The 25821-nt window shown below is 38.1% G+C and overlaps 3 protein-coding genes across 3 annotated transcripts; 1 reads left to right on the forward strand and 2 right to left on the reverse strand.

The window, feature by feature from the left end:
• The first annotated feature begins 90 nt into the window (after nucleotides 1-90).
• LOC123306443 (N-acetyltransferase ESCO2) lies at nucleotides 91-3490 on the forward strand. The gene is made up of 3 exons (XM_044888448.1): nucleotides 91-1698; nucleotides 1778-1939; nucleotides 2468-3490. The coding sequence occupies exons 1-3, from the start codon at nucleotides 412-414 to the stop codon at nucleotides 2798-2800; spliced, it is 1782 nt and encodes a 593-aa protein (XP_044744383.1). The 5' UTR covers nucleotides 91-411; the 3' UTR covers nucleotides 2801-3490.
• A 215-nt stretch (nucleotides 3491-3705) lies between these two features.
• Nucleotides 3706-5658, reverse strand: LOC123306442 (androgen-dependent TFPI-regulating protein-like). The gene is made up of 4 exons (XM_044888447.1): nucleotides 5448-5658; nucleotides 5175-5345; nucleotides 4759-5117; nucleotides 3706-3973 (listed from the first exon to the last, which is right to left on the reverse strand). Exons 2-4 carry the CDS (start codon nucleotides 5334-5336, stop codon nucleotides 3778-3780), a joined length of 717 nt encoding a protein of 238 aa, XP_044744382.1. The 5' UTR covers nucleotides 5337-5345; nucleotides 5448-5658; the 3' UTR covers nucleotides 3706-3777.
• Nucleotides 5659-6994: 1336 nt separating this feature from the next.
• LOC123306438 (metastasis-associated protein MTA3) lies at nucleotides 6995-25646 on the reverse strand. The gene is made up of 10 exons (XM_044888442.1): nucleotides 25478-25646; nucleotides 23632-23793; nucleotides 18507-18730; nucleotides 16518-17176; nucleotides 13261-13379; nucleotides 13022-13180; nucleotides 12219-12585; nucleotides 10372-10631; nucleotides 8386-8656; nucleotides 6995-7861 (listed from the first exon to the last, which is right to left on the reverse strand). The coding sequence occupies exons 1-10, from the start codon at nucleotides 25503-25505 to the stop codon at nucleotides 7753-7755; spliced, it is 2358 nt and encodes a 785-aa protein (XP_044744377.1). The 5' UTR covers nucleotides 25506-25646; the 3' UTR covers nucleotides 6995-7752.
• Nucleotides 25647-25821: the final 175 nt, after the last annotated feature.

The raw sequence follows: 25821 nt of genomic DNA on the forward strand, positions 1-25821 counted from the left end.
CTACTGCGTCGCTCATAGAAGCTTCTTCATCCGCTCTGTGATCCTGTTATCACAGATTACAGAAATCTGTTTGGGAACTCAGCTGTTTTACGTCACTTGTTCCCCCTTTGTCAAATATGATTTCGCGCCAACTAGTTTTTTGACGGTTAAAATATTTATTAGCGAAGTGAGCGAAAACTACGAACTCCTTTTTGGTGCCATTTGAACAAAATAGTTGAAAATCTGAAGATTCATCTATAATTTCTCAGGTAAATAATCTGAGCAAGTTTTTGATTCATTAAACGAATATTTGGGAGTGACAAAATGAATGTGCTACAAACAAACACAAACTCACCAGGAGAGCGTGTTTATTCTGATAAAATCAGGGACCGACGTAGGGCTCTATTCCCACATTCGGAGACTCCAACAAATATGGAGGAAGATGCAAATCTTCTGGATGCAAGCCCAGAATATATCGCATACCAGAATATTTCCAAAATTCCTAGTACCGAGTTGATAAGGAAGATACTAGATACTCCGGAGAAGAAGTTGAATTTCGAGGTTTCAACTACTAGTCCATGTAGAAACATTGAGGATAATGGCAATACTTCTTCTTTATCCCTAACTCAAATCCTCAAGACCCCAAATGACTCTCATACTCACACAGAAGAAGCTCCTAAAATACCAAGGAAAAGTATTGGATCTGATAAGGAGGACCAAAATTCATCTTGCAATAAAAGCTCTAAAGTTAGAACAACCCTATTCCGTGATATGGAAATCTCATTGTCCACAAGGCAGTTCTATCCATCAACAGACCCCATTGTCAGTAAGAAAAAGACTTCTGTTTTATCGATACATTCCAAAAAACTCGATGATCAATCCAAAAGAAGGAAAAGTCTACCAAGGAAAAGACTATTTGGCCAAATAAATGGTGGTGTGAGACATAAAATAAGGAAAAGAGAAAAGTCACCAAAGATATCTAAAGCCTCAGTATCTCAAATAAAAACTTACAAGAGTGATTTTGCTGTGGATTCCAAATTCGAAGAATACATGAAGGATTTAAAAGAGATCAGTCAAAATAAAGAAGTAAAGCTTATTCAGCATGTGCCAAAAGTAAATCTATCAAATACTTTGAAAAAATCACATGATGATACCACGGATATTGTGTGTGAGAAATCCAAAAATTCCGAAACTGTGCTGAATGATCCTACAAGCAATTTTTCTTTTGAAAATGATACATTAGAAAATGAAGTGAGTGTGCCTATAGAAAATATACTGAATGCATTAGAAGAGTCAGTTGGGGAAGATAAGGAGAACAGGTGTAGGGATAAAGAAGGACTGTTATCCCCAACAGCGGAATTGAGTACTATGACATTAGGGCTGAAGTTGGGCTCACCGAAAACAGCAAGAAATTTGACCACTGTTTTTCAGAATATGGCAGACACTAATAGTCAAGCTTCATTAGAAAATAATAAGTCCGAATATTACCCTTTATTCTATCCTCAAAAGAGGAAAATGGAGAAGGCACTAGAAAAAGAGTGCCCGATTAAGAGAAGAAAAATGAAAGTAACTTCTGATCAAATGCTGCTGGATGCCGGTCAAAAAAAATTTGGACTCGTAGAATGTGCCGAATGTAATTATGTGTATAATGCTGGTGATCCAAAAGATGAACATTTGCATGATAACCATCATAATGCCACAAATATTCTCCAGTTCAATGTGAGTAAGCCATAGGGAATTTTTATCAACCATAAGATTTTGCTTTCTAAGAGTGGTATTAATATCTTATCATTTTTAGGGATGGAAAAATGAAAGAATTGTCGATCAAATTGATGGAAGAATCATTCAGATACTTCCTGGCGACTCCAAGCAGTGGATCGACAAAGTGAAACGTCTTGCTTCCTTCATTAATAGAGAAATGGGTTACCAAAATATGGAAATTGATATCAGTAGATCCATGGTAAGTTGATTTTTAGAGGTATAATCATTTGGTTTCGTTGTAGTATCTTCCACAGACAAACTAATGCACCGAGTATAAATTTTGAATGCTGATTCATTTGCCCTGAATTTGAGTATTTCCAGAGACAACACTGGTATTTCTTCATTTCAAATAATTTTCTAGGTTATATTCATTTCTATGATTGAAACTACAGAAATTATTATTGATATTCTGTAGTCAGATATTAAGCTGGGTTTGGACTTTATTCTGAGAGGCCAGTTGTGAAAAAGCATCACATGAAACCACAGAATTTACGGAATAAAGCTAACTTCACGTTATACAAATCATAGACATTTGACTAGGCACGATTGAAAATGACCAATAATGTTTTGAATATTACAATTTTTTTGGGAACGAAACAAAGATTGCATGATGATCATAGAGGGTTCTACCGGTAAATTTTAAGGGGTTTTCCAATTTTTTTGAATTTATTCTTGAATAAAACAAATCTACCGGCTGGGTAGTATTTTAACTGAATTTCTTTCCTAGGTTTTCCTTTTCATATTCAACAAGTCTATCATTGGCTGTTTGATGGCTGAGAGCAAAACTTCCGCGAACAAGATATTAACAGCCAACGTTGAGGTTGATCTGTGCTCACTGGAAGAATACCCTGTAACGTGCGGAGTGTCCAGAATCTGGGTTGCACCTAGCTATCGAAAGAAAGGAATAGCCACAAAACTGATGGAAACCCTTCGCAAGAATTTCTTACCAGATCGAATGGTTGAAAAAGGGGAAATAGCCCTTAGCGCCCCTACACCTGATGGAAAACTATTTGCAACCAAATACTTTCAAACGCCAAACTTTTATACATATTTGAATTGATTGTGATGTAGACGATTAAGGTTGAATATGCCATATTGTTTTGTATTTTTTTACGGGAGAATTTTTATTTTTTCATTCATTTCAGCAACTTCTGAGAAATGACAAGTGAACACTTGCCAGAAATTTATTTTTATATTTTGTTAAATTAGTTCAAGATCTACAATCTTGATGAGTTCATGAGCCGTGCCAATGTCCGATGATTTTTCGTTGCCATGACTTTAAATCTGTAAATTCGGTACAGTAGGAAGAATTTACATTTTGTAAATAAAGTTAATTAGGGTATGTTCCATTTTTAATGAGATTACTGAAGAATTTTATCAATGTCCATAAAAATTATCAGATCTGCATTTTACTTTGTTATTTATTTATAGGGCTATTCTTAAAAAGAATCAAGAAGTTTTCATGATTCAGAGTGATCTGCATGTATTTGTAGTTTCCGCACTAAGTTTCATTAAACGAAGATTAAATTGTCAGTCTTTATTTCATTATTTCACAGAAATTGTTTTTAATCTTTGTTTAATGAAACCGTACACACAGTCATATGCTAATGGTTGATTCTTCCTCCAAATTTAAATTATTAAATATCTATTATGCAAACATTTTTAGTTTTGTTTTATTCTTGTTTATTACATATGGAATTATCTATTCCAAGGTCAGAAGATTTTATTCTGGAATAAAGTATTTTTTCAACTATTTTCTTTTTCTGCTGACATATTGCACCAAAGATCCTTATTTGTTTGAATGAGTTCACATGAACTTCTTTTTTTTTTATCCCTGAATCAACAGTCTGTTATCTGATCGTTTTTTCATATTCGTAAATAACGTGTGTTGAATCAATAAGAATTTTCTCAATTCAATGCAGTTTGTCATCGGTTTCTGTGGAGTAACAGATGGAGTTTCAAAAATCATTCTGGCAAGTTGATTTTATTATGCAATGATAATATATGTAGTTAAAAAAGTCAGGTCAGATATACAGATCAAGATATTTTTCTTATGCATGAAACTACTGGATTTTTACTCATTTGGACCAGTTGTTGGATATAGATTCCACCTTTTATGACCAATAATGCCAGGAAATAACTGGAAATGATGAATATAATGATCTGCCAAGGTGCTAGTAAATGGAAAATGCCGTAAAAATATCGACCAGTTTTTGATTTGGTGTGGAATAATCTGAAATTACGAACTGAATAAGAAAAATATTGCTTTCTTAATAGGAATGATAGATATGTTTATGAGTATTTGTTAATCTTTGATCCATTATGGTTTTGCCTGGAATGAGTTATAATCTTACCATATATACAGGTTGTTCCTAAATAAGTGTCCCAAAAGAAAACTAAATGAAAAATCTTTTTTTTTCCACTTTTCTCTATAGGCTTTTGCTTTTGAGATACAAGATTTTTAAAACTTTAATATATGGGGAATCTACGGTTTTCCTTAGGAATGATGAAAAAAAAAGTTTAAAAAAATATTTTATAATATCTAAAAACAATGTGCAAACAGAGCCACATAAAAATGAGTTTATTTATGTGGTTTAAGCATGCACATAAATTAAATGGATGATGCAAATATCAACACTGACAGCGTAGATCCATCTACAATTAATTATAAGTGAATGATATGATGCAAAAGTCCAACATAAAACCCTGCTACCTCCTCAAAAAGTGCAAAGTAGAATATATTTCACTATTTTTCTCAGTTACAGTGAAAATGAAAAAAGAAGCTCTCTCTTACAGATAGTTTCATAATGTTTTGAAGTCCTTTCAATTTTAAGGCTTTTTAAATTTATTTTTCAGCAGAACTAAAAACAATTTCAAAATTGTGGAAAGACTGAAATGGGTTCTTGGTTAATTACAATCATTTTACTGATTTACAAATAAATGAGTAAAGATAGGTGATTGCTGAACGTATGGAATTATTCATGGAGCGAGAACTGAATTATTGATTCATTTACTTACATAGTAAAATACGCTGCAGTCATAATTGAAAATCCAACCAAAATTCTTCGCCAATCAGGTAAAACGTTCCTCTCGGTGAAATAAAATTCAAAAACCATGAAAACGAGAGGTACCGTATGAACCATGTGATTGAACCACAAGGGTACTACTTCGTCGGTGGCAGATGGAAACACCAATTCTCTATCGTACTTGAACAATGACCAGAACACCACGAAAACGTATGTTGTATACGGTACAACGAAGGAAGTGAATATGTAGCCTTTAAATTTCGATATAGTCTTCAGACAGGATTCACAAGGGGTGTAAATCAAGAGAAAATCTTCGCTCAGTGCGAGGGAAAAATAAACCAGTTGAAATAGCTGGAAAAATTTATCGTTAGTGTTGAAGGGATGCCGTTTCTATACCTGACGACTCACGAAATTCCAAGTTGTGAAGTATCTACCACCATACTTTTGCATATCTAGCACTCGATCATCTGTAACATTTTCGAAATCGCACAAAAATAGAGCCCATATGGAAGCTATTGTAAAACATGCAACAACAATTGAGTGAAATCCTAGTCTGAATTTTTCTTCCATCGTTCGAGCCTGAAATTCATAAGCAATTTTACTTACCCCTTTTTTCAAAGGAGAATACGAGAGTTGCTATTTATGTATTGGGAATGTTTTTATTGATTTCCAAATATTCACCTTCAAGGAAGGTATGTAATCTTCCGAGCACTTTTCCAGTCATAAAAAAATAATTCCAAAACATGTTTTTCGAAGGACTTTAACGCTTCTTCGGGCAAAGAAAACCGTTTTCTAAGCAGACAATCTCTAATAGTCGGGAACAAGAATAAATCATTCGGTGCCATTTTTGGACTGTACAAATTCGATTTTTTTTATCGAAATTCTCGTGTTTCTTGTGCGAGCTCGTTTAGGTTTGCTGTGATCTGTGACTATGCACAGAAGTAGAATTTTGTAGGCATTTTATGGCACCAATCGACACGAGCATATTTTTGAGCATCTGAAGGCAGATGGGGAGTCCAACGAGCACATAGTCCCATAATATCCAGATGTTTGTGCGAAATCTTACATACGCTGGTTATTCTCATACTGAAACATGCCTCGATTCACGAAATGTCATGTAACGATCTCCTTCCACCAGTTTTTAAGCAGCATCGGTGGTTTTTTGGCTGAGATAAAGTTTTCAACTTCTTGTATACAAGGCGAAAAGTTTGAAATTGAAACCATAGAAAAATGTAAATTTCAAGATGGCAACGGCAGATTTCTCACATGGCAACACCAGTGTTGCCAGTTCTCAACGCAAAAATAGCAACCCTCCTAGAATCATAGACATGTCTATGCCTAGAATGGAAGAATTAAAAAACGCTTGCCAACCTTGTAAATATTCAACAAAACACTGACTTTTGTTGTGACTTTCGGTTTCAACAATGCTTGGAAAAGCGCCTTTTATCAAATCCAGGCTAAAAATTGTATCTTCAAGGAAGGTTTTGACATTATTTGGCTTTTTGTGGTTTCATCACAGAATGCCTCAACTACTAAAGTATTCTGTGGTAGTATCACAGAAATAATTCAATAGCTAACATCGACAGTTTTAGTTCTATGACGATACCATCGATTGCAAGTGCAGAACACAGAAAAATTCTCGAATTGTATCAAAAAAATTCTAAGGATTGTTAAATGATTAGGACAATCGAAAAATACAAAAAGAATAAAAAAAATGGAGTTTCCATTGCAGTGTTTCATCAAGTATTTACTTGGAAAGCGTTTCTGAACTCATCCATTCCGACACATCCTATACGTTCAAGGAAACCTTAAATATGAAATTTATTTGATTTCAGTTTTTCCTGAAGACTTTCGGCGGAGCTAGCTGAAACGTTGTACAAAATAATGCAAATAGCCCTGAAATTATTGCACGACAACTGTACACGAAGATTTCGAATACACCAGTAATACCAACAGAAATAATTCAAGTTTTACTACTTACTTGCAAAAATTCCCGCGAAATGAGGTTTGAAAGTCATTGCAGATATTTAAGCAAACAAAATCTTCACGAATCTAACACCAGTATCTGCTCTGAAACTTGAGATAGCATCTATTATTTTTATCAATATAAATTGCAGTAATTACCTGTACTATCAAAAATAAACTTATGATGATAACAACGAATATGAAATTTGTACAGGTGTCTTCTTAACTTGAGGTAATACTGCTAAAACATTGCTAAAATTCCATTTTGTAATGTGGTAAACGTATTTATTTTACACATGAGAAAATTACATTGATACAATTTTCTGTTTCGAAGGGATCATCAAGAATGCGAGAAGAACTATGTACAATAATAAATAATAACAAATAGACTAATAAATATTTATACAAATGTAAAACTAGTAAAATTAACCTCCCAAATAACGGGACATTTGTGCAGAGAAATCATCGCCATGTATGATTATTCACTCTCTCAGTCTCTGTTTTACAGTAATGGGTCAACAATTGTTTATTGCTCTAGAAAATCGTCATTTCCAGAGCCGGCCGCCAGCAAAACACCCAAGGAAATGTTCGTTATTCAACTTAACCGATCAGGTACAAAGCATCTTGGTTATAATTTTTTTTCCAATCCTATCATCGTAGGTTCGAAAAGAAAATTTATTAAAGAAAATATATCCCAATGATACAAATAATACAAAAAAGATTACTCGTGAGAATATGTGATGTTCGATTATTTTTTCACACGAAAAAATATCATCAACGACTTCAGAAATAATTTCCTTTTTCCCCTCCCAAGACATACATATAGTTGAAATTTTCTCCTGTCCGAAGAAAGAAACGGAATTCTTCGAAATTCGAATGAACAAATTCGATATCAAGAAGATAACCTCAGGTATTTTGCGTTCGACGACCATCTCCGAAAAGACCCTCAACCTCATTTGAGAAACTGTGTTTTTGCAAAGCACGCATTGAGCACTCACTGAAAAAACACTTGGTCGAACGTTTAATCAAGAACCACCACTTGTAAATCTTCCATTTTCACTTTGAGCTGCCTCCAGGGCTTTCTTGCGGCGCGTCTTAAATCCGTTATTGTCACTTGTCTCCTCATTCTCCTGCGAAAGAAATGTGCGTTGGTAAAACCCTGTTTTCAATCCCCCATGCAAACGCGAACCAGATAAAATACGCCGTTCTCGAGCAATTTGATGGTCAAAAATAAAAAATATCTGTTAAATTCGGAAAATTGGGTACTTTGTTTGAAAGATACACAGAATTAAATTATATTACGGACGTGTAGTGTCATAGATTTAACTTGTTATTCTCTTAGAACATAGATCTGTGTTCTAAGAAAAGAATTAAGTTTTCATTGAAGTGTTCTGTGTGCAAGTCATAGACATAGAGTCTATATGTCTATGGTGCAAGTCTTCCATCACTAATATTCATAGATCATCATGTCAGTGGTGTAAAATGAAATTTATACTCTCGACAACATATTCAGTGACTTAATTGACACAAGTCAGTTTGTTCACGATCATAGACATAGAGTCTATATGTCTATGTTCACGATACACGAGTTTCAAAATGGTCGTCACGGCGATACGACAACTTTCATCGCAGAAAGAAAAAAATCTAAACTCACTTGCTCCCTTCCGTCGCTCTGAAATAAACGTCATCTGGCGCGTCCATCCAACTGATGACCTGTTTCCTGCCCGATCCCGTCCTCGTCATGTGGGCGATCTTCGGCTTGCCGTTTATTTGTGCGATATGCCGCGACATCACGTGTCCGGGCATCAGCTGGGGCTGTTGCTGCTGCTGCTGCATCATGGCCTGGTACTGTTCCGGCCGTTGGACCTGCACCGGTTCCTTGGTCATCCGTTTCGGTATTTGCGGCAGTATGTTCATCGTTGTACCTGTACCGACAACGCCGAATCGAATAAAAAAGGTGGCTTTGCTCGCCAACTAGCCAGAAGAAATTTTGACAGATGACGTAAGTTTACAGCTTAGAACATAGATACATGGAATGGACATTCAGTGCTACGAATGAATTGTTTGTAGTACACACATTCGATGTTTCTCTGTCTAGCGCGACACTAAGGCAGTGGCGTTAAATTGAAAAATTTACATGTCCGAGTCAACTGTCTCAATTGTGATTGGCGACACTAAGCAACTACATATCTTACTCCAGTCTTTGGAATGTTTATTTTCCATTATATGTATCTATATTCTGAGGTTTACAGTTGTCATTCTGACTTCAACGTCAATGCTGTTACTCTTTGGTTCGAAATTTCACGGCCTACTCGATGAAGAATGACAGAAAGCTCGCAAATACATCGACAAGTAGGCTTAGGAGTACGATTTTGTAGAGCTTCGAAACTCTTCACAAACCTTTTAGGGCTTTCACTCCCAATCTCTGAAACAAAATCAATTAAAAATGAAATCAACGATTTGCTCCTGCGTAAATTCTTGCACTAATTTGTCAGGAGCAAATTAACTAGAAAAAATTGTTGCCTGACAATGAACTCAAAATAAATAACGTTGAAATTATAATTCTTCGTAACGTTTCGGAGTCTATATCAGACTCCTTCATCAGACGAAAAAATCAAATAGAAACGCAGGTTGGTGAGGTGACGCAGCTTTTTCCTGCGATGCACGTACTATCTGACAAGTCACTGTCACGCTTTATTTGCGCAGTATTGGTCTTTTCTATGTTTTACAAAAACTCACTCTGCGTCACCTCACTAACCTGCGTTTCTATTTGCGCCGGGCTTAATTGTCAGACAAAAAGCGACAATTCCAGAAGATTTTCAAAAGTAGATTTTTTCGTCTGATGAAGGAGTCTGATATAGACTCCGAAACGTTACGAAGAATTATAATTTCAACGTTATTTATTTTGAGTTCATTGTCAGGCAACAATTTTTTCTAGTTAATTTGCTCCTGACAAATTAGTGCAAGAATTTACGCAGGAGCAAATCGTTGATTTCATTTTTAATTGATTTTGTTTCAGAGATTGGGAGTGAAAGCCCTAAAAGGTTTGTGAAGAGATGCAAAATCCTCCCAAAATAAATTTCAATCGATATCTCAGAGCTTCGAAAGTTCAATGAAAAGGTACGCGATCTGAGAATCGGGCTTATGATATTCTAATGATTTCTCTCTCAACCAGCGCGAAGCCGCGTGTTCAAGCTAGTTCCAAATGTTCGTGATCGAAACGCCGATTGTTACACTGACGAATCTATCCAAATATATAGTCACAAAGGTTCAAACTTACTCACCATCGTCCCAATCCAAATCAGAGTAGAAGCCAGTAAAAAAAAATTAGATATTGAAATATTTACAAACTTTTCAATAATTAATCATACAAGATGATCTATCAAATTCACATTCTAGCTTGATAACACAATTAGTTGGTTCATAATTGAATAATCCTGTCTTTCATCCAGAGCAAAAAGAGTATTACCAGTAAAGGTATTAAAAAAATTAATTCTTCAATTATTTTTCAAAGTGATTTGTTGATTGAAATTTTCTTACGCGTCTGTCTAAGTGGCATCTTGGGAAAAATTGGCTTACAGTCGGTAGAATCGCAATAATAAACATTCTAAAAACAAAAATTGCATAAAATAAGACTCACTATCTGGTCCACCGTTCATCTCGTCGTAGCCCCTCTTTTTGAGCGTCGATGGCACGTTGTTCAAGGGTATCTTGTCAGCTTCGGGCTTGTTTGGAATTCTGTCGTACAATAGGCTACCGTCAGGCGCTTTCGGAGGTTTGGGAAAAGCGACCCGTTCCGGTTTGGGGAGACTGTCCTTGTCCGTCAGTATCAACCATGGGGCGGTCACCTGTCCGGGATTTCCGAGTCTGTTCGCTATTTGCGTCACGCTGCCTCTGTTCCTGCGACATGAAAGATCGTTGAAAAGACGACGACAACCAACGAGAGCAGGAATAGAAGACTCGGACCAAAGTTGCCAACCGAAGAATGTCGAAATTCCGAAACGAATTCACCATGTCGAGGGTTGCATGTAAACAAATCCACGATCATAGAATAAATTCTGACGTTTCTTACGAATGCTGGTGATTTTGACAGAAGTGAAGTTAGCACTGATCACAGGGGTGGGTAGTACCGATTCAACTCATAGAGAGAAGAGTAATGTTTTTGGCCTCCGTATTCATGGAATTAATTTCATTATGGATTTTCAAGGCAAATCTGAGTATTATTGACAATACTGACTCGATTACAATCTAAAGTTTTTTAGTTTGAATTGTCACAGATGATTTGTTTGACCCTCAAGTGATGTCAATCCATACCCCTGTCTGTGATCTGTCACTACAGACATGTTTCTATGTCTATTTTCTGTGGACGTATTTGGAGAAAGCAAAAGCTAATTCGGTGATCGTGGATTTGTAAACAATCCAGTTTCGTAAACGTGAAATATCTCACTTTTTCAACCTTTTTTTTCAGTCTTTTTCGATATGGCTCCAAGCTTTCGAGTGCTGTGTTCGCTTCAAGTTTCCCTTCAAATTAAAGGCGAATTTTGGCGCTAGTGGTTTACTATGGTTAGGTTGTAGTTACTTGGGTATACCACATTTTGGCGATGATAACCGTGTAACTATGACGTTTCAATGACGTCACAGGAAGTTAACCACGTAACTACACGTAACCTTCCTCTTGAGTAGGGTTAAAGCATTGAACTCTATGGAGTTCCCATAGAGCTCAATGGGTTAAAGAGTATGGTATGAAGTTCTATCTCCTTTCAATGAGTGAAATGGAATGAATTTTAGTGCCATAGATTCTTAGCGATGGCGAGATGACATCAAGGAGATCGCAGGAAATCAGTGGATGAAGAAAGCACGGGATAGGAAAACATGGAAGAATTTAGAAGAGGCCTATATCCAACATTAGATGTCAAACGGCTGAAGAGAGAGAGATTCTTAGCAGAGACGCACAGAACACAAATAATAGACGTTGGTAGCGGGATTCACGAAGCACAGAACACACCCATATAGAAGGGAAACTTCCCTTCTATGAAGTAAACAGCGATAGTTTAATTTTTTTTGCCATTGGTGGATCCATCACAACACATACATATAACAAATTATAAAATACTACTACTGGAATCTATAATGCGTATTGAATTATGAAAAAAGAAAGAGGTAAGCAAAAAACAGCATTTGGAGAGGCACCAGTATACACCAGGTAGGTTAAACTAGTTAAAGAATATTTTCTTATTATTCTTCTTGTACATCTTCTTCAAGAAGGGTCTCTACCCTCCAAAATTTTATTTTTATCGAAAACTAACCAAACAAAACGTACAGCTGTCACTTAACAGCTGATGACATAAATGTCATCAGTAACTATGACGTCAGAGATAACCATAACCATAGTAAGCTGTGGTTACAGCGCCAAAATTCGCCTTAAAGGATTTTTGGTGAAAACGCTGATCTACACACTCCTTATTCTTACCTGCGAATGACCCTTACCTCTTTCTATACAACAACAGCCTCCTGAGCTCGTCGCTACTCTTGCCGTTCATCCTAGCCCCGCACTCCATCTTGACCGCCTGTATGTTGATGGGGGAGAAGGGAGATCGGGCGGCGTGCCTCGGTCGCATGATGTGCCTGCACAGCCTCCGGGAGATCCTGGTCAGGTGGGTGGTGTGCAGATAGAAGGCGGTGCGCGTCTTCATGATGGGCCTGGGCGATCCGGAACGGACCATTATGCCGTGCGAGGTCGCGTAGTGTCTGGCCAGGTGGGTCTTGAGCTTGAACTCTTTGCCGCAGCCGCCGATGTTGCACTTGTGCGGACGATGGCCCATCAGCGATATCCGATCGTCTTCCAGATCGCTGCCTGCGAAAGGTAAAAGGACAGTTTTGTAGATATCGCGATTTAAAAGCGAAATTTGTAGTTCTACTCGAATAACTATTCGATGATTCTTCGTTTTCGGATCAGAAATGAACCAGAGAGCAGCACCTTTCAATTTTTCATGTCAATGATCTTAAATCATAGAAATACTCAATAGAACATTGAGGAAATAAAAGGTCTATGTTCTTCTGTGCATCGAATAGATGCATAGAAACTTGACATCTCAGGAGAGTTGATACATCGGGATCAAAGATCAAAGTAACAAGTTTCTAGAATCTATGGTCGGAATTGACGTCTTAAAAAATCTTTCTGCTGTTGTCAGATCCGTTCAGTGCACGATATAATTATTTTCGTATTTTAATGCTCAAGTTTGAAAGAGGAACTGTTTAATACGCAATTCAGGTGGAAACATCGAACTTACCCGATCTTTTTTTCCCATTGCCATCGTAATCACTGCCGTCTCCGAAGTGCGTGGGGATTTTCAGGCCTCCGTATTTCTTCCAATAACTCCAACAGTTCTGACATAACCTACAGTGCATGTGCGACGGACCCCAAGCATACCACTGACTCGATACAGTAACTGAAATGGGTCCAGTGATGAAATGAAATGCATACGTGGGAAGCGGCAGAAGAAAACATGAAATTTTGAGGTCTGCTTACCATTACAAGATTCGCAGGCTTTTCCGCCCAAAGATGACGTTAAATCTGTTCCTCCGTTACTGCTTCCGTTCACCACACCTCCTTTGTTATTATTCATGGCAGTTGCGTTTGGCTTACTACTGTTATAAAATAATTTTTTCTTCAGTCAAGATAGAAATTCAACGATTATAGAGGATAGTTTGTGCTAAAGCCTAAGGATAAGTTCTTGTCTTCTATCGACAACGTATTTCCTTAGAGGGCAGAATTGGAAGTTAGAACAGGATAAAAAGCACTCAATACTGTTGGAAAATGATTCTTAAAAAAAAGCTGAAATACTGAAGTATTCTTTATAGTTGATTATAGTTCGGTGGATTTTGCCCCATCATTTCTATGTGGCTAAACCAATGACTGCTGACTTTGACAGGACCGCCATTTTGCCTGAAGGGCACAGAAGATAACGTTTCATTTTGAAAAGGTTGGTTTTGGTAGGTTTCAGTTCGACTCTATTGATTTCCCTATAAGGGAACGATTTGTCAAAATCAGCTAAGCGTTCGTTACCGTGGGGCACACAATCTTTTCCCTCCACTGATTCGCATGATGTTTTGGTCGAGTATTGTGTTTTGTGCATGTTTTTGGAAAAAATGTTCATCCCGACGTTAGATTAGAGTGATAAGACTAGAACTCTCTCAGAAAAGCCTCTTTATAGTGATAAAAAGCTTTGTGTGTCCCACGGTAACGAATAATCAGCTGATTTTGACAAAAACTGTCTAAGAAATTGACGTTGAGAAAATATTATTGAACCCTCAGTCAATATTGACAAGTGCCAATTGGAAATTTCGTGATAGATGTCATAGACATCTATCTATCTATGGCCATAGATGATCTTCCCTCAGCAAGAAGTCAATCCGAAATCCGCTATTTCTCTGTTCTCTTATTTTTCTATGATTACAACATTGACGAGTGCGTTTTCTTCTTTTTACTGATTCGGCAAGATTTCGAGTTGCGAAATATAGGTTGGTATTGGCAGTCAACACTGAGCAACCACAACCAACAATGATTCTATCGATTTTGAACGTCGAATCATTGGTACTGAATTTCAGAAGTTCCTCAGGTCTTCAGTTAAGATGCTTTTCATGGTTTGCAGGGCACTCATGAGAATTTCACTGAAAATAATTCGGTCGGCCCCCTTAAATACGTTTTCCAACGAACACCCTCCTTCTTCTATTAGTTTTTCGAAAAAATCCCAAGATACGGAAAATACTTCGATAATTTCGAAGTCTCCTCGTTACCACAGAGATACCTCTCTAGGTTATGTATTTTCAGTTCTATGATTAAAACTGCAGAAATAATTTATGATCTTCTGTGACCAGATATTGAGCTTATGTCAGAAATCAGAATAAAATCAGGACACTATCTATGGTTGGGAGGATTACAGAATGTAGGTACGCCTGCACACCAAGACAGGGCCGGATTTAGACTTGATAAGGCCCTAAGATCTTTACTAAGCTTTCAGGATAAAAATTTCAACGGTTTTTAAGGGTCCCTCGTCCCTCATTAAAGTGGGAGTCCTCTGCCATAGATTGTCTACTCAAATCTTGCGCATCTTCTACGCGCTTTGAGTCCATCGGGCTGAAACGAGTTCTTGTAACCCGTTATTCATCCGCTTGTAATTGGGGAGACACACGCCGAGAAGAAGGTGATCCTCTCACCATAATGGTGGGTTTATGCTGAGTTTCTAAGAACTAATACCTAAGAAAGAGACCAATCCAAATAGCAGATGGCGTGCACGTGTTTGTTTATGTTTGTTCTCTGCATAAACCCACCATAAGGTTACTACAGTTGAGGCAGGTGAGGTGATGTGCATGAGAACAGATAATCACAAGAACCAGCACGGATTGAACCTTCAGTTCTCCGATTCCAAGCAGAGACGAATGGCTCCGTCACAAGGAACTCTTTCTACAAGGACCTTGCTGGTTTACTGATGGCTCCACAACCAGTCAGGGATCTGGAGCCGGAGTCTACAGTCGTAGACCGCTGACTGAACTCAGTGCCAGCCTGGGAAAGAAGGCGACAGCATTTCAGGCAGAAATCTTCGCCATTGATCTATGCGCCAACTATTTGCTTAACATGGGTGGGTAGGTCGATAAAAATTCTAACGGATAGTCACGCTGCGATTAAATCTCTTGCAGCAAACAAATGCAACTCGGCACAGGTATTTAAATGCAGATCTAAACTCTCCAAATTGGGAAGTTTAAACAGACTGCAACTGATTTGGGTACCTGGACACTCTGGCTTCAGAGGCAACTAAGTATCGGATGCTCTAGCCAGAGAAGGCGCAACATCAGCGCTTATTGGCCCGGAACCAAGTATAGGAATTTCCAATTCCTGAATCAGGGAACGGAACAACTGCTGGATAAGGCAAAAGGTCCTGGACTGCGTCCACTCGTACAGGACCAACTCAGTGCCTCCCAGCCCATAAACCAGTCGTTGGCTAGGATTTTCTAGAACAAATCTGAGATCTATGATGGCGGTTTTTATAGGACATTGTAGACTCAGAGCCCATCTTAAATCCCTTAGCATCGTCAATGACCCGCTCTGCAGACTCTGCTTAGAGGAGGACGAAACGATTGAACTCTCTGTCTCTCTGTGACTGCCCGGCGGCAGACAGGGTCAGACTTGGAGTCTTTGGTTCTGCGAAGATGGTCCTAGAGGAACTCAAGAATCACTTCCACTCCGACATCATCTCCTTTTTGAGTAGGATGGGACTGGAGGGAGAGATCTAGCTCTAGGAGCTTGCCTGTGTGCTACAATAGACCGCTTGGTCGCAGTGGCAGGTTTGGTTTATCCGTCCAACACACCCAGCAATCAGTAATACTGATACTACAGTTGAACAGAATATATTCAACAGTTTCATCAGTGCTCCTGCAGCAGAGGCACAAGGAACAATCAATAAGACCAGTCCTCTGAACAGTCAACAGACTCAGCTGTTTCCTCTCAAAGGCCAGGAGTTTTTGACCTCAGGCTTAGAGGATCCTTGAGACCGCTTTCAGTGGTCCATCCAGGGAAGAATCGTCCGCCTAGCCAACTGATGAAGAAGTTCCTGATAGATGGGCAGAGGCAAAAGCCGAGCTTAGACAGTGTGTCCGCCTTAACATTCTCAGGAAACCTAGGGTGCGTCAGACACCAAATAACACTCGCCAAAGTTACCGGAGCCCTGTTAACGCAGACCTTATCCTTAGAAAAGACTCTACACCCACGAGAACCCTTGCGATACTCACTAATTTGGAATGTACACTTGTTTCAACTTGGCGTCCGCCTCCGCCGCCTTGATCCTCTTCTGCTGAACGTATCTGTCGGTCGTCTTCCACATGTAATAGTACTCGATGATGTTCTTGAGCGTCTTCCACGGCAAAAAGTCCTGTCGGATGTCGTTGAAGTCCTTGCCGTACTTGTCGAGCGCCTCCTCGAACAGGTTGGCCTCGGAGGCGCTCCACTCCTCCATCTCGTCGCGGCACAGGACCGGACCGGAGCCGGGCACCAGGGAGCAGGTGGCGGCGCCGAAGTCGTAGCCGTGCCTGTGCAGCGTGTCCATCGCGTGGAAGAGGGTGACGTCGCGGCTCGCCGCCGTCGCAGACATGTGCAGCGACGGCTGCTTCACCGACGAGATGCAGTCGAGGGCGCGCGCGAACGTGCCCAACGACCGGGACACGACGAGGAACTGGTCGATCTGGCGGTCGGTGAGGCCGTGGTCCGGCGTCCAGACTAGGGTCTCTAGGTCGGCCGCGTCGCCCCGGTCGTCGGCAGCGTCGCCGTCGCCGCGCGTCAACGCCGGCGGCACGTCGCACTGGTAGCGGCTGCCGACGCGTATCTCTCCCTTGTCGGCGAGCAGGGTCTTCTGGGTGGGGTCGAACACGAGGCAGTAGAAGAACATGTCGTCCTGAAACAAATTCCGGTTATCGTTTAGTTTTTTCAACACTATGTATACAGTCCCAAAACTAGTTAATCAAACGTCACACCACGATAGAGTAGATCAAAAACTATCAAATGACACCAACATTAGTTGAGCGAAAATGTACCGTTTCTGAAAGAACCTAACCTAAAGTTGCCGATTTTCGAACTATTTTTTCAATCACAAGGCCAATTTGTTATTAAGGATAGCGTTTGTTTTTGTGGATTATGTGCGTTTATATGGATGCATATCTACAGAAATTTTCGTTTGTGGAGTTGGATTAAACTGTATTGAAAAATACCTGTTCACAGTGATGCTTTCATAATTTTGAAATTTATGGACATGGATCTATAAGTGGCCACTATAGTTACCAAAAAAAAAATTGGAATATCATCTGGAGGATATGTAGAGATAACGTGTACATACACGTCAGTAAAGCAGTATACATGTACTGCTTTACTATTATCAAGCCATAAGCCTATGTCCAATCTAGATGTTTCTACTTTTATTCTTAATAAAAAAAAGCTCGAATTGAACCCTTTTATTTCCTATTGAAAACAAGTGACATAGTTCATAATCATCAATATGGGATTGAAATAGGTACTCAGGATTAAACACTAGGACTCATTCGACTCTTTCTTTAATGTGACCCATTAATTGAAGATATACACTTTTACCTTTGGTTATTAGATTATTCTTGAGGAACTCATTTCGTCTCTTCTGCTACTATTCTCTCAAAAAAAAAATCGTCTCAATGTCAATTAAGAGGCCCCTGTTTCAAAACATAACCGCTATTCTGAAAATGGAAATACACTTGCGTCGTAACGTTATTAGCGCTTGACGTATTACCGCATGACGTTAAGGATGCTTCCATATCTCTCTATTATCACCCCTATAGAGGGGGTTTATTCTGAGTAATAAAAATCATGTAGAAAAAACAATTGTTTTAATTTACATTCACTTAGGTTATCGATCAACTACCTGAAACAATTTCAATTAGGGGAGATAAAACAATAATCTTAGTTCAATATAATTTAAAATCGATATCTTTTTTCACAAACTGGACCTGTGAAAATCGGCAACTTTAGGTATTTTAATAAAATTCTGATTATTTCGAAAACGGTACATTTTCGTTGAACTAATGTTGCTCTCATTTGATAATATTTGGTCTAATCTATCGTGGTGTGACGTTTGATTGATGAAGATTTTCCACATATTCATTTTAAAGCCGGAAAATCGAAGTGTTAAGTTTTCGTTGGACCAATCCGTATAAAATCTACTAATGCACATAAAAAATTGCAATATCGGACTAGCTCACCTTTCCGAGGTACGAACTGAGAGATTCGGTCTCGTTGAAAAGTGTAACGGTGCATTTTCCACGTATGTGAGTGGCGGATAACGTTTCCACCTGTCTAGATAGGAAGAGTTCTCTGTGTTTAACCTGATGGCGTTGCTTCGGAGTCAGTTGTTCGCGGGAGCTAATTACGCCTCCGCCACTGGCGTCCAGCACTGGACTGCTACTCGATTCAGAGTCTAAGGCACCTGTAAACGAAAAAAAAAAAGTAGAATAATATGTTGCATGACGAGCGGACAGGAGTTTCATGATATGCGAATTGTCATAGCGCTACATATTTTGGCGATAAAACCCCAGAATATATTTCGTCTTCGGAATAAAGATTGTTATTAAATAGAAATCGTTTTTCCTGCTCTCTTCGTGAATATAATAACTCATACAGTCCAGTACAATCAATAAGTCCATTGACAACATTAATGGTCCTTCGAGCCGGATTTCGAATTTTGCTGTGGATTTAGGGAATTTCGAGATATCCGGTCTCTAAGGCATCGAAAATTTCGTTTAGCATCGATTCGAAAAGCTCATTACCCCAAATAACGAAACAGACATCATCGACGGTGACCCGTTCGCGAGATCGTCGTTTCCGTTTCCTCCTGCCGTCCCTCGGGGACGGCACACACACTCCCCCTTGCGGGGGACGACGGGTGGACGTCCGCCGAACCGCCACCACCCCCACATCCAAATGAGCGAAAAGTCTCTTGATTGGGCCCACACCGTGGCGGTGTCGGATGCGGATCGATCGCGCCCGCCGCCGCCCGCGCCCCCACCTGTCTTCCGCCATCTCCGGATCAGTGGCGTTGACAAAATTAGAAAGGGGGATGGCTCGCCGCCGCCGCCTTTCACTTAGGATTAGAAGAAATGGGCGCGCGGTAATCCGCGATAGTATTGAAGCGGCTATCCGCTAAAATCTGTTTCTTATCATTTTTGAATCTTCCATAACCCGATTCCTTTATCTCGTTCCGCCCGAATCCAAAACTACGTCAAATTATTCAGTGGTTGTCTATGATCAAACTGAAGTGGCAACCTTGGAACATAAATATCTATGTCCCAGGGTGGCAACGTTTCTGGCAATCACAGAACAATCATCATAGACACAGAAAATGAACCGTGCATTTCCTAATCAGGCATAAATATCTATATTCCAAGGTGGTAAAGTTTTTGGCAATCACAGAACGATAATCATAGACATAGAAAATGAACCGTGCATTTAATAATCAGGCATAAATATCTATGGTCCAAGGTGGCAACGTTTCTGGCAATCACAGAACGATAATCATAGACATATAAAATGAATCGAGCATTTCCTATTCAGCTGTACAGTAAGTGAGACCAGTTGTCTTTTTCTAGAATTTTGATCGGTGCACACTCCACACTTCAACGGCCACAGAAAAAAGACATCGCTCAGTCCATTCTCTGTCTATGAAGGCAAAAAATTGCAGTTTTCGGTAGCATTCAAAAAATTGACAGCACGAACAAGTCAGTCTGACCTCCCTCCAAATATCTATGATTCAAGATTGAAGTAACTCGAGGGGTAAACCAACCATCTATGACTTTTACGAGTCAGTATTGTCGATAATAGTTAGAACGTTTTCTATTAGTACTGCACTGGATAACCAAACATCAAATATGAATTAGGATATCCTGAAATTATTGGTCTGTTTTTATAATATGCACTCAATGCGCACCAGTTTTACTACTGAAATTCATTATTACAACGAATTCCATTGGTAGAACTAGCCTTACAGATCCTTTGGGATGATTTTATTGACGTCAAAATATTCACTCGCACTGCACCACTTTAACCAATAGAAAACGCAATCAGTTTTCTATCATATAGCACCACTGAAGGATAAATAACCATCTATGACTTTTATGATCACAAAAACCAACATTTCTGTGAGATTACCTATATGATGTGCCCTTCCGTGAAAATCAGCTGATCCGAAATGCCCTATATTCATAGACATAGAGACATGTCTCTATGTCTATGCCTATATTACATTTCAAAATTTCGATGACTTCTATACCATAGAAACTTGAACCATAGATAAACTAAAGAACTAAATTATACAGTTCAAGAACATCTCATGTAATTCTTGATTATGATTGTAACGTGCGTTCAAAAAAATTCGTCGTCAAGTAGGCTATGGAATTTTGAACGTCGATATTTCGTGTCTAAACGTAATTCTTAGCTCGTGCTTTACTATTTTCCAGGTGAACTGTCATTTTAGCATTTTGGGTTGTTGTTGAATTAAAATTATCAGCAAATTATAAAGATGGTTTTTACGGACGTGTGAAAGACTTTTACTATTGTATTCTACTTCAAAATTGGAAAGAAAATTGAAGGAAAATGGAAATATTCTGTTCCGGCGACTTCATTGAAGTCTATGTTGCTGTAGATTATTAAGAATGAATTTTTCCATTGTATTGTTTTGCGATGTGTTGACGAAACAGGTATGTTCAAACATAAAAGGAAGTGGTATACCAAAAAAGAAAACTCTAGAGTTCAGTAATAATGAAAACATGGTGACAGAAGCTCGACAAATCTCTCTTCAGATTTTATCTCAAGTGGATGGAGTATTCGTTGGCACCCGATTTTGAAAAAAAGATATCCATTTGTTTCCATAAAGATTGACATGTTATCAGAAAACTGAAAAGGTTGTGATTACCTAACCTTGAACCATCCCAGAAAAATTGGAGTTCAGTATCATACTGAACTGATGCATACTGACAGTATGCATCAGTCAAAGGCAAAATGTGGACCTACTTTCTTTTATGGAACAATAGCAGAACGTTATGAAGGAGAAAGCATCATACCTTTTCATAGCTGAATTGAATTTTAATAAATTGTCCAATAGCTATTTTCATGTAATTCAGTTTTTTTAATTTAGTCATGGATTTTCAGTAATGACTTAATCAATTCAATATTTATATAGAATTAATAAACATTTTATTGAGAATCTTACTGTGATTTATTCATATGACTGAAGTAACTAGAACCTTCTTACAAAAAAACATACTACCACGATCAATTCAAGATTCATGTCTCTTACGTATGAAAATAGTGGACGGTTAAAATTTTTACGAAGAACTTTTCTAACCGCCTCAGATTGTTTGGATTCTTGTCATCTTACTCAATGAAAGAAATGCTTTTCGAAAGTTGGGTGAAATTTACAGGTAACTTTTTCTAAAAAGTGCCTTTCCGTACAAAATTACGATATATAGGTTAATGTCATCATTGTTTACATTTTGGGAAGATAAAGTAATTCAAGGAAAGACATACGTTCAGCCACCGAACATCAGCCTTCAAAATTTCATAGCCTACTTGACGACGAATTTTTTTGAACGCACGTTATGAGTTTTTCAACACCATGTTACGCTATGATAACTTAATAAATAATTTCTTCTGCATCGTCAGTGAAAATGATTTTACTCAGTTCTCTAGTTTCATTATGGATTTTCAACAATTAATCTTAATTGTTAAGTGTCAGGAAGAACATTTATGAAATGACGAATTTCATCGTAAAAAAACTTTTCCAGCCCCTATTAATCAAGAGTTTCCATTGTGTGTTGCCGAGTATTCACTAAGTTGGCAGTGTTTCTGATTTTGTGGAAAATTTGCTCAGGAAGTTCTCCAAAGTTTTCATCTTGAAAATTACGCGAAAAATTAATGATATCGAGATATGTATACACATTTCCACTTTACATATGTTACTATCGATCTTCGAAATAACACAATCTTCTTGACGACAAACTTTTTCAACAACTTCATTAATGGTGCCATTGATAGATTAATAAAACAGGTGTCATTTCCATTTTTTCTATGCTTCGATCCACAGATACAATACTCATTCAATCAGACGGAACCATAGAGGATCCTGAGGACTCTCATTTCGCGTCCGGTCGACCGGAGTAAATCCACGGATATCGCAGTGTGTATGTTTGTGTTTCGCGAAAACATTAGGCAACAGTAGTCTTCTCCGCGTTCGGGCCGCGCGACTTTCGTCGCCATGACGACCGGGAGGTGGTCTGCGGGGGGACGTGCGGACTGCTCCATCCCGTTCCGATGTACAATCGTTAATGGCAAGGGTTTTTGACAAAGCTGTACTCTCATAATTACACACGGGCAAAAACCGACACACCGTCCGACCGCCCGCCCCGGGTCAAGTCGATCCGGGACCGAAATAACTCGCGAAGAGGGCCATTGCCGCGCCGACGTCCGTTCTCTTTCCTAAGGGGTGCTACAGATGAAGAGGGGCGCCAGATCCGAATAGCAAAAAAAAAAAAGAAAAAAATAGAACTCTGTGGACCCGGACACAGAAATAAAATCCAAATTTTTTCTATGATCGAAAATTATTCATAGAATAACTGGACTGAACCATAAACAATATTAGTAATGAAAGGCACGAACAAAGAATTGTAGACTCTGTGGACTTAATCACAGAAATAAGGTCATTCTGTCGATACGTTTCCATGTTCATGACTTGAAAAAAATCATGATACCTAATAGAAATAATTGGAATTGCTAGCTTGTTTTCTACAACCGCATCAATAAAGAGAATACAGGCATCTTTTTCCGGTCATTGAATTATTTAGATCTGTTTGTTGGTTATTCTTCTACTAGGAATACTGGAAATATTAGCTTAGTACATCAGTGAAGTAACAAACGATGAAATAACGTTCGGAAAACAATGAGTGAGCTCGAGAAGCGTAAAATGTGGACATCACATTTAGAACTCCCACTTCCGCTTATGCGCGCCAAATTTGATTAATCGCTATTCCGAATAATAACAAGCGTTTGAAAAATTCGAAGCCGAAGGAATTTTTAGGTTAATGTTCTGTGTCTAGAGGTAGTGCTTAGCCTGTATCCCTATATGGATCCAATGGTATGTACCTGCTAACTATGAAAAAAAGATATAAAAGTTCATCCAGAAAATATTTAATGTCATTTATCGAGACCTATTTCATAAAATCCACTCGACCTTGAACTGTCAGCAACGGAAAATCAGGAACATGTACACAAAAAATCTATCTATGATTAGTAATTCTTAATTTTATTTTTCGTATTGTAGTAAAAATGGTTACTCACATTGGTGTTTGTCGGCGAGTTGAATTAGTTGACTTGGTATATCCCTCCGCCTGTAGAAGCACATGACTTTTGCCTCTACGTTCCCAGCACTAGTTTTGTGCAATTCCTCAATTCGGCGGATTTGATAAGGCGACGTCGAGGACGTCTCGAAATAAACATAGTCTGAAAATGAATTTGAAGGGAATCAATTAGAAGGATTCAACATTGTTCGAGATAATCAATACGTATGCTGAAGAAGGGTTAATTCAATGTTATTCTTCCCTTCCCTCGTAAGAAGAAAATGAGGGTGAAATTGAATTCGACATCTTGACACGTACCCTCTCTAGTTTTTAAATCAATTCCGAAACAATTTTCCAATAAGAAGCGAAATGTTAATAATTCAAAACAAATAACGATAGCCATAGAAAAGTATTACAATTCACTCTATAATCACAGATCAACTCGTATATACAATGGCATTCTATGTTTTTCTATTCTACCGTACAATTGAAAAGAAATAAAAAATGCAACTCGCTATGATGAAATTTTAATGAAATAAACGGAGAAAAAATCGCAAACAGAAAATCTATGCACTACAATTTGATCATCAAATCAATTTAAAGAGTACACAAATTGCCGTCCATAATTAGTTATTATCATTAGGTACATGATCTAATCTTAGCATAAGCATCAACATCTATCAATAATATTGAATCAAAAATTTCGAAAAATCGTGGGGATATTCTAAAAATCCAGATTGAGGATGTTTGTTTAATTCAGAAAACGGCTATTAGGGTTCAAATTCACTTTTCAAATAAATATTACGTATACATATGTACCACCCCATAAACAAATATACTTCTTCCTAGAATCTGATAAGCAGTTTTTATCAATGCGATAACACCCAATTTTCAGATTTTTTCATTCGCTATATCCAAACTGAATGAAGTGATGCAAGGAGTGCATCGGTATTTATTGTATGGAGTAAAATGAGTTATCCTAACTCGAATATTTTCCTAGGTTATAAATGAGAACTTAAAGAGTATCAATCACAAAAACCCCTATCCCAAAATTCCGATTCAAATCTTCCTGGCGAATATATAATTCTGATCGAAATTGAATAGGAATTCAAATTCGTTTTGAAATTTAAATTTCAAAACTCGCAAAAATTCAATGTTTACTTCATATCTATAGCTACTCCGAAATATAAACACCGTTATAAATCTTGAGCATTCAATATAATCCAAATCCAAATAAATCTGTATGAATTGAACCCCGACTATTACAAATTAGATATGAAGAACGAATGACTAAAAAATGCAAATAATCTATTCTTTCCATTAAACGATATATTCAATGCTATACGCATCATTCATAACCAATGGAATCGACAACCAGTTTCAATACATTGTCTCATCTCACAATTTCCCTCAAAACCGACGATACTCTAAATTTAATCAAATCATCTAGATGAGCACGGGCAGCGACTCGAGAGCAGAAAGAATTATTCATCAACCGAAGAATATTTCACATCACGTAGTAAAATAACGCTGCAATTGATTAATGTAATCGAGAACGGTATCACCGAAAGATTATGATAAGAGAACATTATTTGACATCTATCGAAAGAAATACACGTATTGAACAAATTGAATAATCATCCGTAAAATTCATCACAATAAACATTGAAACCTCTGGAAGAAAAATGCAATAAAGACGAAGTGCTTGCACCAATTGAAGAAAAATAAAATCTACGAAAAACCAATAATTTGGACTGGTCCCACTGTTTGGTTATTACTGGCTACCGCGGTTATCTATCAAGACTTCCTATTAATTTATAGCCGGTTAATTAGGATGCATTACTTACCTCCAATTCGATACATATTAGATGTCATTATGAAATGTTAAAAACTATATTACAACGTCCTAATTCACATAAACACACATTTTCAAAGTACCATTCAACAAAATCTAATGTTTTGCTGTAGCACATACCACCACCAAGCTAGCGGCCGCCATTTTCTGAACTCAAATTCCCTGTTGGCGTCTAGGCAATAAAGACAGTTCGAAACAATCCAGCATCTAGCGGAAAGTAGCCGAAGTTAATGAGCTCGTAAAATTAGTTTACTGTAATTATTATTTTCTATGATACAATTTTTTTCGGAAAAACACTTATTTTTTGTTTCGACTGGAAGATATTTCATTTATCAA

This window comes from Coccinella septempunctata, chromosome 2 (genome assembly GCF_907165205.1).
Source record: "Coccinella septempunctata chromosome 2, icCocSept1.1, whole genome shotgun sequence".
Taxonomy (NCBI): domain Eukaryota; kingdom Metazoa; phylum Arthropoda; class Insecta; order Coleoptera; family Coccinellidae; genus Coccinella; species Coccinella septempunctata.

Excerpts from the sequence above, each read along its gene's own strand:
- LOC123306443 (XM_044888448.1), top strand. The coding sequence starts at position 412 with ATGGAGGAAGATGCAAATCTTCTGGATGCAAGCCCAGAATATATCGCA. Across the intron at positions 1,699-1,777 it reads CAAATATTCTCCAGTTCAAT|GGATGGAAAAATGAAAGAAT; the intron begins GTGAGTAAGCCA and ends TATCATTTTTAG. Across the intron at positions 1,940-2,467 it reads TTGATATCAGTAGATCCATG|GTTTTCCTTTTCATATTCAA; the intron begins GTAAGTTGATTT and ends TTTCTTTCCTAG.
- LOC123306442 (XM_044888447.1), bottom strand. The coding sequence starts at position 5,336 with ATGGAAGAAAAATTCAGACTAGGATTTCACTCAATTGTTGTTGCATGT. Across the intron at positions 5,118-5,174 it reads ACTTCACAACTTGGAATTTC|CTATTTCAACTGGTTTATTT; the intron begins GTGAGTCGTCAG and ends AAATTTTTCCAG. Across the intron at positions 3,974-4,758 it reads ACTGCAGCGTATTTTACTAT|ATTATTCCACACCAAATCAA; the intron begins GTAAGTAAATGA and ends TCGTAATTTCAG.
- LOC123306438 (XM_044888442.1), bottom strand. The coding sequence starts at position 25,505 with ATGACATCTAATATGTATCGAATTGGAG. Across the intron at positions 13,181-13,260 it reads AGCCTGCGAATCTTGTAATG|TTACTGTATCGAGTCAGTGG; the intron begins GTAAGCAGACCT and ends GACCCATTTCAG. Across the intron at positions 7,862-8,385 it reads AGAGCGACGGAAGGGAGCAA|GAGAATGAGGAGACAAGTGA; the intron begins GTGAGTTTAGAT and ends TTTCTTTCGCAG.